Raw genomic sequence first — 17284 nt, forward strand, 5'->3', positions numbered from 1 at the left:
AATGGACAGTCCTAACAGGAGACCCTTTGCTCTGTCCTGTCGTCTAAGACCCACTGTCAGTGAGGACTTTTATGGTGATTAAGTCTGCAAGAATCATTGCCTGCATTGCAGCGTACTTGGGTGTGCGTTCTGTGGTCGTCTATTATAAATTTTTCAAGATGATTGGACGAGAATGCTTCATCGTGGACTTTACACAAAGACGACAAGGTCACATCTGCATTTTAACCGTAAACTCTGCTACATTTCATTATGGTGACTTGAAACTTTTTTGTTCAGTGGTATTGTTAGGTAGATCGGCAATACTTTGTGACAATTCGCCGAAATATGTAATATGTTTCCCAACCTGTTGTCTTTCTGCATAGTTCTTACATTGTTCCGGTGAACATAACATTACTTACGTTATGTTCTCGTTCGCTGCATTTGTTTTGACGGTGTTAAATATCTGGTACCTGCTTCTGATTTCTGGTAGTATAAAAAATGTCTCTGGGCACTATGGGACTTAACATCTGAGGTCATCAGTCCCCTAAAACGTAGAACTACTTGAACCTAACTAAGCTAAAGATATCACATACATCCATGCCCGAGGCAGGATTCGAACCTGCGACAGTAGCGGTCGCGCGGATCCACACTGAAGCGCCTAGAACCGTACGGCCACTCGGGCTGGCCTCTGGTAGTATATGTAGGCCCTACAGTGTTTGTGTCGTTGACATACCGTGACATATTCCCATATGTATTAAGCTTTTTGTTAGGGTGTATAGTGATGTCTGTCCAGTCTCTCCTTTCGCCGGGTTGAATACCGCGCTATTGCTATACACTGAGCATTTCAAAGTTTAAAAAGTTACAGATCGAGCATGTACAATATATAAACGACTCGTGATTGACGATAATAATTGCACACTTTAAGTCTACGATCAGTATCTCACACAGCTTAAAAATTTGTGAAAAGTGACGAAAACGCAAAAATTATCGTAAATTCACAGGTAACAGACACAATTTCTGGTATTGACATTATGTGAGAGTTAACTAGAACAAGGCGAGAATAAGTAGTGTCAATGCACATCAAAGAAATTTAATCTCAACATTTATATACAGTACATATTACGATAATTACATCATGTAAATCTTCTGAAAAGAAGTTGATCAACCAATCTGAAACAAAAGAACTCTCATTTCTGTTGACCCTCAGTTGGTAGTGAAAGACTCTGTGCATCGTTAAGCAAGTCTCTACACTCCCTTCTTATGAGGCAACAACCCTCTTCTTCACAGTGAGCTGACAGAGCGAGCTACTCAGAACAGCTACGAGATTGACAACGGTGATGACACGAAGTGCATTTCCCTCGGTGATGGCTGTCAGTGCGTGACTGGCAGGATTCAGTTGTCCGCTGGAGCTTCCTCCCTGGCGAGCTTCCGGAGATCTCGCCGCGACACTTTCCCTGTCGCAGTCTTCGGCAGGGCATTCAAGAAGCGGACGCCACCTCTTAGTCGCTTGAAGTCTGCCACCTCACCTGAAAGACAGCACAGTCGAGTGACAAAGTCATTTGGACACAGGAAGCACGGTACGGTGAGCCCATAAGTTTTATCAAAGCATCTGTGAAAGACTTCAGCTAAATTATAGATAAACTCCTCCAAAGACAGGATACATATCCATATCCAGTGGTATTATACAGGATTAACAAGATTAGAACACTGATGTGCAACTGTTAATAGTACAGCTTTACACTACTTGGCCCATTTTCTTTATATTGGGAATTCTGTAACACACGGGTCATTGCCCTGACGTTATCATCCTTATCAGTGACTTTATCACTCTTACCAGTGACGTTATCATCCTTATCAGTGACTTTATCACTCTTACCAGTGACGTTATCAGTGACTTTATCACTCTTACCAGTGACGTTATCATCCTTATCAGTGACTTTATCACTCTTACCAGTGACGTTATCATCCTTATCAGTGACTTTATCACTCTTACCAGTGACGTTATCATCCTTATCAGTGACTTTATCACTCTTACCAGTGACATTATCATCCTTATCAGTGACTTTATCACTCTTACCAGTGACGTTATCAGTGACTTTATCACTCTTACCAGTGATGTTATCATCCTTATCAGTGACTATATCACTCTTACCAGTGACGTTATCAGTGACTTTATCACTCTTACCAGTGATGTTATCAGTGACTTTATCACTCTTACCAGTGACGTTATCATCCTTATCAGTGACTTTATCACTCTTACCAGTGACGTTATCATCCTTATCAGTGACTTTATCACTCTTACCAGTGACATTATCATCCTTATCAGTGACTTTATCACTCTTACCAGTGACATTATCATCCTTAGCAGTGACTTTATCACTCTTACCAGTGATGTTATCAGTGACTTTATCACTCTTACCAGTGACGTTATCAGTGACTTTATCACTCTTACCAGTGACGTTATCATCCTTATCAGTGACTTTATCACTCTTACCAGTGACGTTATCATCCTTATCAGTGACTATCACTCTTACCAGTGATGTTACCATCCTTATCAGTGACTTTACCACTCTTACCAGTGATGTTATCAGTGACTTTATCACTCTTACCAGTGACATTATCAGTGACTTTATCACTCTTACCAGTGACGTTATCATCCTTATCAGTGACTTTATCACTCTTACCAGTGATGTTATCATCCTTATCAGTGACTTTATCACTCTTACCAGTGACATTATCATCCTTATCAGTGACTTTATCACTTTTACCAGGCGAACGGTCTACCCGACGGGAGGCCCTAGCCACACGACATTTCCATTTTTACCAGTGATGTTATCATCCTTATCAGTGACTTTATCACTCTTACCAGTGTCATTATCATCCTTATCAGCAGGAAGCCACGTCTCCCGTTTACCTCCAGCCAATAGTAACGCAGTATTAGAACTCCAAGAGGGCGAGGATACCACTATTGCGTTAATACGAAATTGAAAACCCCTCCTCCTATCTCCACCAATCATAATGCAGTATTAAATGTCCAGATGATGGAAATAGACCAATTGCGTATTAATAGCCCACGCCCCATCCTTTCTGTCTCCAACTAGATTGTTGTGTATAATTGAAATATAAAAAGGGTATAGAATTACATTATAACCGACGTACACATCAAATCACGCCCCTTCCTCTCGTTATCTCCAGCCAGTCAAGATGATGAAAACAGACCAATTGTTTGCTTTATATCCCACTTCCCTCTAATCTCTCCAAGCAATCAATGTGTAGTATCAAGTAAAAAAGTAAAGCAGCCTTCACTTAAAAGTCAACAATATTAATTATTTCCTTGAAAGTCAGACATGCATTATTTTAGACATAATAATGGTCTCATTCTACATTATTTACGTAATATTACAGCGATATTATTGTGGAAGTTATGCATGTATATATCTATGGCGTAGTAATAAGAATGGCTCCAATGTCAAGAAGTCTCAACGCTTAAATACTTAAACATCTTTCCTTTATGAGTTCGACTGAGTCGTTCCACAGTTGAAGTGGTCATTAACCTTATGCTTTTCCATCAGCTTCTTGAAGTGGTTATAATAAAATCCCCTACCTAAGTCAGTTTGTAAATAATTTGGAATCCTATTATTCTTTCTGTAAATCTTCCTAAATGCGCCTACAGCATCAGCGCCAGTTTTAGTCTTTCAAGTGGCAACACACCCATATTTGAAGCACACATTAGTTACTGTTAATAAACAGTTATAGCTTAAATTGTATTTGGAATATGGAATCAAATCAACCAAATTGGCTCGATGAAGTTCATCAATTCCTTTTGAGATAACTACTCTCCTCGGATAAACTTTGCGTAGCTATTCCAACTTTCACGCTGATTACTATGTCAGTCAGTAACAAGAGCAAACTCTGTCGTGAAAATAAGGTACCAACAACAAATTATTTCTTTGTATACCATGTTGTAGAGAGCTAACAATCTAAAAACAAACAGAAAATTGTGCTGTTTAAGACTTTCTCGACGTAGTAACTGCTTCATTGGTTCACGGGCGTCGTGTCGGATAATGTTGTGGAAGTTGCCCGATATTTCGACGAGACAGCTGCTCGTCATCTTCAGGTGCTTACTGACGTGTTGCTGCAATGGCTCGCCAATGTATACGCTGACTCGCTAGAAAAGTGCCAGGCGCCAAGGCCTGAGGCTATAACTCCATCGTAGGCGAATCATAGGGCACGGTGGCATTCAGTGCCCCCTGCCGTACAAACGCCCCACTGGCTTCCCGTTCGCGACTCGGGAAAAGCGCGGCCGCAAATAGCTGGCAGAGTTTAGGAGTGCGGACTTTGAGTCTCCGTCTGTGTTGAGTCGGATATGTTCGTCTGCGGCCGACGATACTAAGTACCGCCAGTGCTGGTTCCCATGCTTAATTGAGGTGAAATCCCGTGTTTCTATTGATCAGGTCGTTACTTACACGAATTTCGACTGCTTCTTTAATGATGGAGTCTCAGTACGTGGAATCGGACGAAAGGATCTTTGTCTCTCCATAGTTCATGCTGTGTCCCGCGTCAAAACAATGTTCAGCCACAGTAGACTTTTCTGGCTGATCCAGTCTGGTGTGACGTCTATTTTCTGCGCATCTATCCTTCACAGTGCGACACGTCTGGCCAATGTATGACTTCCCACACTGACATGGGATCTTATATATCACTGGTCTCCTTAGACCTAGGTCGTCTTTAACAGAACACATCATGGTTTGCACTCGCGCTGGAGGGGGGAAGACACATTTTATTTGATGTTTTCTGAAAAGTAGACCAATCTTAAAGGACGCGCCTTCTCTGTTTCTTCTGGCTTCAGTGCGTGCAAGTTTAAATGCATTACGGGTCTGTTTATCAGAGTACCCGTTTTGTACAAACATAGAGCGAAGATGGTTAAGCTCTGCTGATAAGCTCCTTGCATGATAGATAATTCTAGCCCTATGAACGACAGTCCGCAACACGCCACTACTTTGAAATGGGTGATGGCAGCTCGTATCTCGTAGACAAAGGTCACTATGAGTCGGTGGCCGCAGAGCCTATGTAATGAGTGAACTTGATGAATGTCGGTATAGTTTGCTGGTCCCGATACTTTAGTAAAAACGCGAGAGAGCACAACAGTCTGTTTCTCATCTTGCGGAGTTTATCGAATTCAAGTACTCTGAGATGTCGGGACCAGCAATCTATACCGACATTCGCCAAGTTCACTCATTACATAGACTCTGCGACCGCCAAGAGGGTCAAACAAGGAGCCAGCATGGCGCTGGTGAGCGAAAGAATCCGTTATAACTGGCGAGAATTAGACAGAGTCTACACGAGCTTGCTTTCATTATATCTGAATATGTCGTCACGTGTGTCAGCGGATTCCTGGGAGTGGGTGGGCGGTGCTACGTGGTCGCTTTTGGACTGGACGCCCCACCATGCCGTGGCGCGTTAAACTTCCAAGTTCCATCCCCTTACACGCCAGTCATCGCAAGAACCTAAACCATGTTGACGCACTCTGTTTAATTTCACAGATAAACAACTAAGTGGCGCTGCGGTATCGGTGTCGGAAAAGAGTAAATTTTGTGCCCGTTCCCTATTAAGGATTTTATCAGTGCCGTTGAGCAAGGCGTCTTGAAACTTCCGACTGAGATTGCTGACGAAATAAGGCGAGAGGCTTGCAGGGCCGTAACCTAGATGCCAGCACCGAAGCAGAACATCAACACTGAGGAAAGGAAAGCTCTCCGTTCCTTAAGGGAAGACACAGAAACAGTGATTTTATCTGCTCACAAGGGAAGCGCTACCGTTCTTTTGCCTCCAACATCTTATTTTGGCAAGATGACGGATTTACTGCAGCACTCAGCGTATCGCCGTCTCCAGAAGGATCCAACTGACGCAGTACAACGGAAGACATCCGCGCTCCTCAAATCCAGCCAGTGTCCCGAACATCTTAGAAAGAGCTTAAGAGTACAAGCGCCAGTTCCACCGCGACTTTATGGGCTGTCTAAATTCGAGAAGGAAGGGGTTCCTCTTCGCCCCATGGTGAGCAATGTAGGAGCCATATTACCTGGCAAAACATCTGGCTTCTCTTCTATGCCCACTGGTAAGAAAATGTGGACATCACATTGGAAACTCAGAAGATTTTTAGAGTGACTGAAGACCAGCTGACATATTAGTGAGTTTCGATGTAGTTTCACTTGTTTTGAGTAGGCCTTTGTTTCGCATATTAGCTAACCTTTTCATGCAAGTCTTCGAGGAGAATGCACTTCAGTCAGCGCTGTTGAAACCTAAATGTTTCTGGAGGTATGTGGACGACACCTTTGTAGTTTGACCGCGCGGAACAACAACGCTTCCTGCATTTCTGGAACATGTTAACTCCCTCCATCCTACCATTTGCTTCAGCATGTACGTGGAGAAAAATGGTGGCCTCCCTTTTTTTGATGTCTTGGTCCGCAGAAAAGATGTTGGTTCCTTGGGCCACACCGACTCACACTGACCTATGTCTACTTGCTACGAGCTGCCATCACCAATCTCAACGCAGTGGCGCAGTGGCGTGTTGCGGACTCTCTTTCATAGGACTATGATGCAAGGAGCTTATCAGCAGAGCTTAACCATCATCGCTCTATGTTTGTACAAAACGGGTACTCTGATAAACAGATCCGTAATGCATTTAAACTTGCACGCACTGAAGCCAGAAGAAACAGACAAGGTGCCTCCTCTTCCGCCCTCCAGCGCGAGTGCAAACCATGCTGGTTTCGGTTAAAGACGACCTAGGTGTAAGAAGATCAGCGATATATAAGATCCCATGCCAGTGTGGGAAGTCATACATTGGCCAGACGTGTCGCACTGTGAAGGATAGATGCGCTGAACATAGACGTCACATCAGACTGGATCAGCCAGAAAAGTCTGCTGTGGCTGAACATTGTTTTGACACGGGACACAGCATGAACTATGGAGAGACAAAGATCCTTTCGTCCACCTCCACGTACTGGGACTCCATCATTAAAGAAGCAGTCGAAATTCGTGTAAGTAACGACCTGATAAATATAGACACGGGGTTTCAACTCAGCCAAGCGTGGAACCGGCACTGGCGGTCCTATGCATCGTCGGCTGCAGAAGAGCGAACCAGAGTCAACACAGACGGAGAATCAAAGTCCGCACGCTTAAATTTGGCGTCAACACTCTGCCAGCTATTTGCGACCCTGCTTTCCCCGCGTCGCGAACGGGAAGCCAGTGGCCCGTTTGTACGGCACGGCGCACTCGATGCCGCCGTCCTCTACGATTCAACTACGCTGACGTTAGAAAAAAAATGGTCCAAATGGCTCTGAGCACTATGGGACTCAACTGCTGAGGTCATTAGTCCCCTAGAACTTAGAACTAGTTAAACCTAACTAACCTAAGGACATCACAGACATCCATGCCCGAGGCAGGATTCCAACCTGCGACCGTAGTGGTCTTGCGGTTCCAGACTGCAGCGCCTTTAACCGCACGGCCACTTCGGCCGGTTGCTGACGTTACAGCCTCAAGCCTCGGCGCCTGTGCTTTTCTAGCGAGTCAGCGTATACATTGGCGAGCCATTGCAGCAACACGTCAGTCAGCACCTGAAGATGGTGAGCAGCTGCCTCGTCGGAATATTGGGCAGAATCCACAACATTATCCGACGCGACGGCCGTGAACTAATGATGCAAACAAAAAATTGTTCTAAAAAAACAAAAAATTGTTATAAAAAATATTACATTTCTTTTACTCCCGACATCAGGATATAATTCTTTTTACTATACGTTTATTTCACTGTTCAGAACAGATTCCATGTTTACACTAAATCAACAATAAGGTCAATTTCGTTCGTTAACGCCATATGGGAAATGTCGCATGTGACAATCAGACTGTGGTGTCACCGCCAGACACCACACTTGCTAGGTGGTAGCCTTTAAATCGGCCGCGGTCCATTAGTATACGTCGGCCCCGCGTGTCGCCACTGTCAGTGATTGCAGACCGAGCGCCGCCACACGGCAGGTCTAGAGAGACTTCCTAGCACTCGCCCAGTTGTACAGCCGACTTTGCTAGGAAAGGTTCACTGACAAATACTCTCTCACTTGCCGAGACGATAGTTAGCATAGCCTTCAGCTACGTCATTTGCTACGACCTAGCAAGGCGCCATTACCAGTTTATATTGAGATTGTTATTAATGTATCAACAAGAGCTATGTTCTCCAATTATGGATTAAAGTTAAGTATTACATCAACTACGTACTTTATTTGCTACTATAAATTCCCTTAAGTGTTCCAGACCTCACGCCAGTCTGCGTGAGCTTAAGGCGAGCCTTTCGGCATCCTCGCATAGTCACTTGGCTGTCTTGCCAAGTCACAACACAGACCACTACTGTCCCAATAATTTCCCATTTAGGTCTCCAGTCACTGGTTCATGTTTGTCGACACGAATTTTTGGGGGACAGTTTTTGTCTTCAGTATCATCTATATCATGTTCCAGTAATAAGTCTTTTATCCAACTCACTTTCTCCGACTCCTTTACTTAGACACACGCCTCGGGTGGAATAACTGCGTGTATACTATTCAGTTCAGTGTGCGTGATCATAATAGCTGAGGCCAATACTGTGTTAGAAGAGAGTTTTCATCAGCCATTTTACAGAAGCTGCATCCAATTTGTTGCATGGCGTTGTTCGCTGTAGAAGGAAATGACCAGAAACAATGATGCTACTATGAGCGCCACACAGCATCCGAAGTCTTTCGAACAAATCGATTGCCTGTTGTGTGGAATCCTTGGTGGAAGTACAAGTACATGATTCTAGAAAAAAAAAGAAAACACAGCAGTGAGCAATCTCGCACAAAATAACACTCCCTTTGTAAACAGAAGAAAAGTGTTTTCCCTCCCTTACTTGAAGTAAGATGTCTCTCTCCTTTGCACTCAGCCGCTAAATGAGTCGTAATTTCCATATGCATCCACATTCGAGTAATGTCTTATTAGCATATTCAGTAGCAATAAAAGAGGTCTTTGGAAAAAATGCATAATAAAGACCAGCATTGTGGAAATCAAACTTTCTTCCTAAGCATAAGAGAAGTGTTTTTGTCCCCGTACCAGCACACGGCGATACTCAACAGAATACTGACCGGTTGTGACTTTCAAGACTACTTCCACGCTCTAAAGATACAAGATGGCAGCACATATAATGTTGTGATGATGACGTCACTTCGGGTCGATAAACTTGCGAGACTCTTTTTTAACATGTCAGTATAGCATTCAATCTGCGAGATCTAAGCCCACCACGTTGCCCACTTGGTTGAAGGCGTCATATCTATGGCAGATTCCTGAATAACCAGACAGTATGCTGTCGTGTTTTCATGAAAGATTAGTCATAAAAATCAGTCATTGAAATCTTCATGAAATATTTGCAGGTCGGGTATAAAGTATTTATGAAAGCAGAAGAAGATGATGAATATGATGTGAAAGATGATGATGGAGATGAAGAGAGTCATCAGGGAAAATAACAACACAATTTTTAATAAGCCAGTAGACAAAATAAGTGATATTGTATACGGCATCAGATTTGAGCCAATAGTAAACGTGTGGATGACTGGTAATTCGCAAGTGACTGTCAAAGGAGATGATTTAATAATTCACAGCGAGAGGATGATGCGACCTATTGTTTACAGTGAGACATCCCAAAACGAGTTTCACAGCATGAGATCTTGAGAATCATAGTAAAATCTCAAGGCCGTCAATACCTGTAAGTAGTGCTACCTCTCTCGCAAACTTTAAAACTCAACTGAGGCACATTCAAGTCGTTAAGCCTGCATTAAATAAAATAATGGGAGTTGACAACATACATATCTGTATGAGAGAGAACGGAATTGCACTTGAAATGCGCGATTGTGAGAGGATTTCCACCGAGTCACCAGCGTATTTCGATTTCCTTCACTGGAATAGTGCGAATGAATTGGTGGATCGATTTATGTTATTGCTAGCTGGCAGCGGGCAGTAATCAGACGATAGTGAGTTGATATCTATTGAAGGAGAGCTTCGCAAAGCGTTGATTATTGCCAAAAAGTTTACAATGTCTGACGAAAATACTAGAGTGAAAAGAGTAGATTCGTAAACAGTCCAACTAATTACTGATTTTTGGATCCAACAGCATGCACTGCATTTCGGGTTTCTGTGGAGTAACAAAAAATATGTATTTACACCAGTACTACTGAGCACACTGTAGGTGACACTTTGCAAGGTAGCGGATGTGCACATGAGAGGTGTCATCCTCAACACAAACAGCGTATCTGGACACTTTGAACAGTGTATATGAATGATTTTGGAATTGGTTTATTGACATCTAAATATAATACACTTTATACACAAATACAGTATGGTAAGACCAATTTATAAATATTTTTGGCAACTGTGCGTAAATAGCTGCAGTACCTCTCTGATAGCAGGGGACTTGCTGTTCTCTCTGTGAACACCTCTATAAAGGATACTGTCAAACTTCAGACACTTCAAGCGCAACCTAGAACATCTGAGAGATCCACACAGATATTACAAACCACTGAAAGCTAAGATCTCTATAACACCTGTTTCTGTAGTATCCCTTTCCCTTGAAAAGATACCAGAACTTCACTATGTAAATATTAGTAGATGTTCCAACAAATAGTATTGTATTTTGACCCAAAAATAACATTGTCACATAACAATATTACAGGATCTTGTTCTAACACTGGTATCATCTATACTTGTCCACCATTTAGCTATTCCATCTTTCCCTAAAAGAAATATGTCCTCTTGAATTATTTCTGCCTGTGATTCATATACATCTTTTTCTGACACTTCTTGTTCTGTTACTGAATAAAGACCACCTTCATGCACACAACCCTCGTGCTCTGAGCCAGCAATGTCACTATCAGGATCTTAACCACTGAGCTCATACGACCATTCCAGCCATACATCACTGTCTCTGCGTTTCACCTTTGACGTATATTCCACAGAGAATATTTACTTTTAGTGGGTAGCTATTCTAGATAAAAAGTAAATTTACTGTAATTAGTTTCGATACACCTAAAATTATGCAAATGGAAGTTGGATTGAATCTAGGAAAGCAGTAAAGTCAGATGCTTTGTTTCAGGTTATAGCATTGTGGCTCACGCAGATGAAAGGGCTCCTCCAAGCTATGGTAATGCTTCATAAACAATGCAACACTGCGTAACTGAAACCCAATGGTGGTTGGAGCTAACGGAGGGCGAGTTAACTGAAAGTTACTGAAAACGGCGCGAACTCAGTCCAGTCAGTAAGACAAAATGGAGCCGTAAAATCGTATAGATGACGTGTGTTATCTTCACGAGCAATGAAGGATTAATCATTTTGTGGAGAATTCTGTCTCTATAATACAAATAAATATAGACGTCGTTTCCCATGGTTATTCTTTAGCTGAGTGCGATAACTCTTTGCTAGATTCATCATGCTTCCTTGTGTCTCTTGCAAGTCTTACTTAGGTTTATCTGTTTCTTCATGCTTGGTGTTTGTGGGAAATGGATGTTTCCAGGAATGTTAAGCTGTAAAATTGTCTCAGAAGCTATTAGTCGACGCTTATCCTTCAGAGAGTCAAAATCACAGTCTTTGAGGAAAGAAAAGGACGTAAGTAGAAGAAGAATATAATAAGAATCTATACATACGTAGTATGATTCTTCAGTTTCTCCCGGCATATTTCTTGCTCGAACAGTCCACTGGTGAAATGCCGGTCCATTGTGTCCAACGGGCACAATATTTCGGTGATCAGACATGTCGAAATATTGTGTCCGTTGGACACTATGGACCGGCGGTACACCCGTGGACTGTTCGAGTGTACATACGTATTTTATTTATCAGTTACTACCATAACATGTGAAATCAGGGATTTCATGTTACAGGACTTGAAGAGTCTTGGGAGTGCATTAAACGCAGTAAGAGTATCGACGTAAGAGAAACGACAGCACCATCGGATAGCGAACTCTGTTACCTCAACGGTGGTAAAGTGTGCATAATATTTTGTGGATGATAAAATAACACACACACACAGTCGATTTTGATAATACTGCTGCATGATTGTTTGTGTATACAAAAATATCAGGTACTATTCGCAAAGAAGCATGTAATGAAAGAATAAGAGATGTTAATACTAAATCTCTAAGAAAGAGTGTTGTGACTCCTTGTTTTATTTACAAGAGTGTTCAGTTCTCACATATAAAATCACTGTTGATCCTAATGCATTTACAGAAGATAATGAGCGAATAATACAATTGCTTCTGAAAGAGTGCTTTACCGATTCCAGACACTGATGTTTTTGAAGTGTGCAATAATGACGAGTGTAATAACTACACAGAACTGTTTCTGTTCCAGTAAAAGAAGCTGGGGCAGTTGTTATATTAAAGATGTATCATTCATAATGTACACAGTTTACCTGCATAATTCTATTCAGTGCTGTTGAGATTTCACCAAGGCAGATTCAGAAGTGAAACCGCGTTTGTTTAATGGAGTTGTTTCAAATATCCACTCATATTGCAGGAAACTACTGTTTGCAATAGGAGACAGTGTAAACAGTGTGGAAAAAGATGTAGTATTTGCATAAAATTTGTTTGTTTCTACTGCACGTGACATTATAGGTTGTAAAAGTTCCTGTGGACATTTTTATAAACTAAAATTATTACTTTTTATACATGAAGAACATAAAAAAATGAATTATGTATATTGTGAGATGAAAGATTCCGTGTTGTTTCATACTGTTATCGACCAGTGTGATACTATGAATAGTCAACATTTTATAACACATTTTAGATTAAGCATGCAGGGAAAGAACGTGCTAAAAGTGCACAAAATGTTCAAAGAAAAATTCTAGATTATTGACATCTCATATGAGACCTATGGAACAGTATTGAGCACCAAATTCAATGCAGCTTTTGGGTATCCAAGGAGTGATACATGCTGAACCTGTGGTAAGTACACCACTGAGATTACAGTGCCAAAATGCAAAATTATCTGAAGTAATTTAACCGTTTTGATGTTGTGGTCGTCAGCCAAGATATGATACAAAATTGGGTGTCATTTTCCGAGAAGAAATATTTGAGCAAATGTCCATTCCTAACAAGGCCAATCAAAGAGGTAATCATCACAAAGAAACAGTCCCACCTCATTTAACACCGAGAAATTTATAATGCAGCTTGGACTTAATTGGTAATGAGAGATTCACAGCAGTTTCACGAGCAGTAATCTACAGATTGCTTGTCACATGCTTAAAGAAGTAAAATATAAAGTATAATGAAATCTTATTCTAGAATAATTTTATACAATGCTAATAATAAAAAACTAGTAGTAATAATAATCATAATATTAATTTCTTTTTACAGATCCTCTGGCAATATCAAAAGAAAGGTATCACAAAGACCACGTTTTGAAGGGTTATTGGAGCCAAGCAGCTAGGATGTTTTACAGAAATATTTTGCACTGGGCTGAGAAGTGCATTTGGGATGAAGTGATGTTACATATGTTACACTGTATTTTTTATTACATGAAGTTAAAGTAGCAAAGAGAAGCTGTGTGGCCCGCATCTCGTGGTCGTGCGGTAGCGTTCTCGCTTCCCACGCCCGGGTTCCCGGGTTCGATTCCCGGCGTGGTCAGGGATTTTCTCTGCCTCGTGATGGCTGGGTGTTGTGTGCTGTCCTTAGGTTAGTTAGGTTTAAGTAGTTCTAAGTTCTAGGGGACTGATGATCATGGATGTTAAGTCCCATAGTGCTCAGAGCCATTTGAACCATTTTTGAAGTTGTGTGCCAACCACCGCCTTTATTGTTTCAAACATTGTTTTTCATTTCAAATTATTTGACACATAATGTTCAACAAAGTATACAGTTTTACTTGCAGTACCTTCTGGTCTGCTGTATGCAAGTAGCACATTTTTCCATCGCAACGCATGGCATTACTTAAAATATTTTGCCAGTAAAACTACAATTTAAATATTTAAGGTATGAGTTACATTAATTTTAATGTATATAACACGTCCTTCCAAATGACGTTAGTATTCATTAATTTTCTCCGTTAGTACCCATGAAATTCGGTTTCAAACTTTAAAATTGCTCTCCTGCACATTTTTATAATGTGGACAAAGCATGTTCTTTTCCTGTGCTCTTAATATTGTTTGTTTGTGTCACTGTAAGTTGTAATAGTTCCTGTGAACATTTTTATATACTAAAATTATTACTTTTATATACTATTTGTTTTCCCTTTCATTCCTCAGTAATACGTTTGGTTGGAGAGAGGAGACGGATTATTAATTGCACATTTGGTTTGTACGTAAATACTGTAACTTCACACAATTTTCATACCACTGTCTGAATAGTTGGAGGTAGAAAGGAGGGGCAAGGGGCATAAAGCACACAACTGTTCTGTTTTCAACATCTTGGACTTTGAATACCACTCTATGACTGGCTGGAGATTGGGAGGAGGAGGGTTGTAATTTTTTTACTAATGTAATTGTGCTATTTCCGCCATGCTGTATTTTTAATACTGTGCTGATTGATGGAGATAAGGAGGGGAACACGTCTTCCCACTGATAAGTATGATGACCTCGCTGTGCCAGAATTCCCAGTGTAAACAAAGCGCGCCAAGTAATGCATAAATATGTAATTTAGGCGTGTCTGAACATACTTTCTTTGAATGTGATCAATATACAGAATTTAGACAGGAAGTGAACATAAAACCTGACACTGTGTATGGCATAGTCCATAGTGCAGAAAGTGGAGCTGCATATACTCTAGTGAATAGTATATGTAAGATTAAACTACGAAGGTCGTTCGAAAAGTAATACCTCCTACTTTTTTTTTTTTTTTTTTTTTTTTTTTTTTTTTTTTTTTTTTTTGTAGTGACTTCGGATGTGCGCACCAGATGGTGTAGTGCTAATGCTTGAGCTTCCCTCTTTCATTTGCAGGTCGTTTCGTTGTTCTGCTGCGGTAGCTGACGCCAGCAGAGTAGTGTTCCAAAATGGAATCTGATACGGACGCATGTATAAAGCAGCGATGTGTGATTGAATTCCTCACTGCTGAACAAATTGCAAACATTAAAATCCATCGACGCTTGCTAAAGGTGTATGGAGACGACACAACAGGCGTGAGCAATGTGAGGCGATGGGTACGGCATTTTCAAGGTGGTGAAAAGGATGTGCATGACAAGCCACGGCCCTGTTTGGAGTTGTGCCATGGCTGGGAAGCATGGCGTGCTGCCGAATGAATTGCAGTTCTGTACTTCCACGGATCGCCATTGTCAGCGAATATGGCGGGGCTTGGGTTCAAATGGTTCAAATGGCTCTGAGCAGTATGGGACTTAACTTCTGAGGTCATCAGTCCCCTAGAACTTAGAACTACTTAAACCTAACTAACCTAAGGACATAACACACATCCATGCCCGAGGCAGGATTCGAACCTGCGACCGTAGCGGGCTCGCAGTTCCAGACTGTAGCGCCTAGAACCGCTCGGCCAATCCGGCCGGCGCGGGACTTGGGGAGAGGTCTCATTCTTCCAGTGTTTTGTAGAGGAACACCTGTGTGGAGCCATTGAGTACGACTTCTGGTCACAGCTGGTAGTGACTGAGGCAACTCTGACAGCTCAATAGTGTGTCACAGACATCCCCAGATCTGTTCCTGTTAGAACATGTGTAATGTCAGCTAGGATTTCAGTATCCAGGATATCAAACACCAATTGCATCATTTGTGCGTCATCTTCCTTCAGGAAAGCATACAACGGATTTATGACTCAGGCAGTGAATACGCAGTAATTATGATTATAAATTGCAACATAAGAAAGGATCATGCTATGAATTTCAAACTGGCTTGACATGTCTTACAAGCTAGGACATATAGATGATTAGCATTTCAGTGTGACGCACAGAGTAGGTAGGGATGCCACCTACACACAAGGAGAGATTACACAAAAGCAGCATTTGGATGTTGGTTGCTGATATGAACATAGTGTTTTTCCCAGTGTTACAAGGAGAAATATCTATTAGTGCATCACACAGCCACGTCAATTACCTTCAGTCAGGAAACAGGCTTGATTGCAGCAAAATGAATATCCACATAGACAGTGTGTCAACACCTGGAGCAGCAAGGATTATTATCAGACTACAGTGGATATAGTAGTGACACCAGATTGTCTTTTAAGTGGAGCTGTAGCTCTGTATACACCTTCACGATGGATGTATCTGTAGTTGGAGGATTAAAACACAAATGATAAATGCCATTTGTCATCGTCATTTGAGCCCAACACTTGTTGTGGTGGTATGGAGTGCCATTAAGTGCACCACATCTGTTTCACGTAGCCGGTAATATGGACAGCAGCTGTTTAATTAAGGGGACTGACTGTGGCACATATTCTGTGCGCTGTGTCGTTACCTTTCAACGAGACAGTACTACATGTTCCCGGTGCTGTCCTGACCTACCTCGGTTCCTGTCCAGCATATTCTGCGTAAGTCTCACCCATTGAAAACATTTGGTCATGAATTATCGATAGAGTGGTAGGCCATCACTCGCCAGCCAGTACAACTGCTGAACTCTAATGTACGGTGGAAGCAACATGGAATAACTAACTTGCCTGTGTCAATTGCACTATCGCATATTTCATCAAAATATAAGAGGCATCAGAGATAAAGTTAGTGAACTGCTTGTAGATGTTGACTCCGAAATTATTGCTGTATCGGAGCACCACTTAAATAATTTACGATTCAGATGCTTTCTTCACCAGGATACAGATTAGCTGCCTCTTTTTCAAGGAGTTCCTTGCAGAGAGGGGGAGTGACCATGTACATAAAAAAACAATATTCCATTTGAGTTAGTAGACGTATCATGACATTGCACTGAACAGATATTTGAATGTTGTGCAGGGGAGTTGAATTTAGTGAAACTAAATTTCTAATTTTTGTTGTTTATAGGTCCCCTAACTCCGACTTAAGAGCATTTCTGTTCAAGCTAGAGAGGGTTCTTGACTCACTTCGTAGGAAGTACCAGGAATCAGGTATATGTGGTGACTTCAATATTAATTTTGTGTGTGATTATTCAAGAAAAAGGATGTTGGTAGACCTCCTAAATTCATATAGATCTCCTAAATTCATATGATCTGACGCAGACTGCGTTTTTTCCAACTAGGATGCAGGGGAATAGTAGCACAGCCACAGACAATAATCTTATTTATTCTTCATTACTAGATGGGCATTCTGTTAGTAAAAGGGTGGATGGCCTTTCAGACCATGATGGACAAATTTTAACACTAAAAGGTTT

General features: G+C 41.5%; 1 protein-coding gene across 3 annotated transcripts in view; it reads right to left on the reverse strand.

Annotated features, from left to right (window-relative positions):
- Positions 1-1053: 1053 nt before the first annotated feature.
- The window catches only part of LOC124804874 (4-coumarate--CoA ligase 1-like), a 241601-nt gene continuing 225370 nt past the window's right edge, over positions 1054-17284 (reverse strand). For all 3 annotated transcript variants that reach the window (XM_047265238.1, XM_047265236.1, XM_047265237.1), the window contains one exon: positions 1054-1505. In XM_047265238.1, the coding sequence (XP_047121194.1) occupies positions 1479-1505 (27 nt within the window). In that variant the 3' untranslated portion in view covers positions 1054-1478. The remainder of the gene's footprint in view (positions 1506-17284) is intronic.

This window comes from Schistocerca piceifrons, chromosome 7 (genome assembly GCF_021461385.2).
Source record: "Schistocerca piceifrons isolate TAMUIC-IGC-003096 chromosome 7, iqSchPice1.1, whole genome shotgun sequence".
Classification (NCBI taxonomy): domain Eukaryota; kingdom Metazoa; phylum Arthropoda; class Insecta; order Orthoptera; family Acrididae; genus Schistocerca; species Schistocerca piceifrons.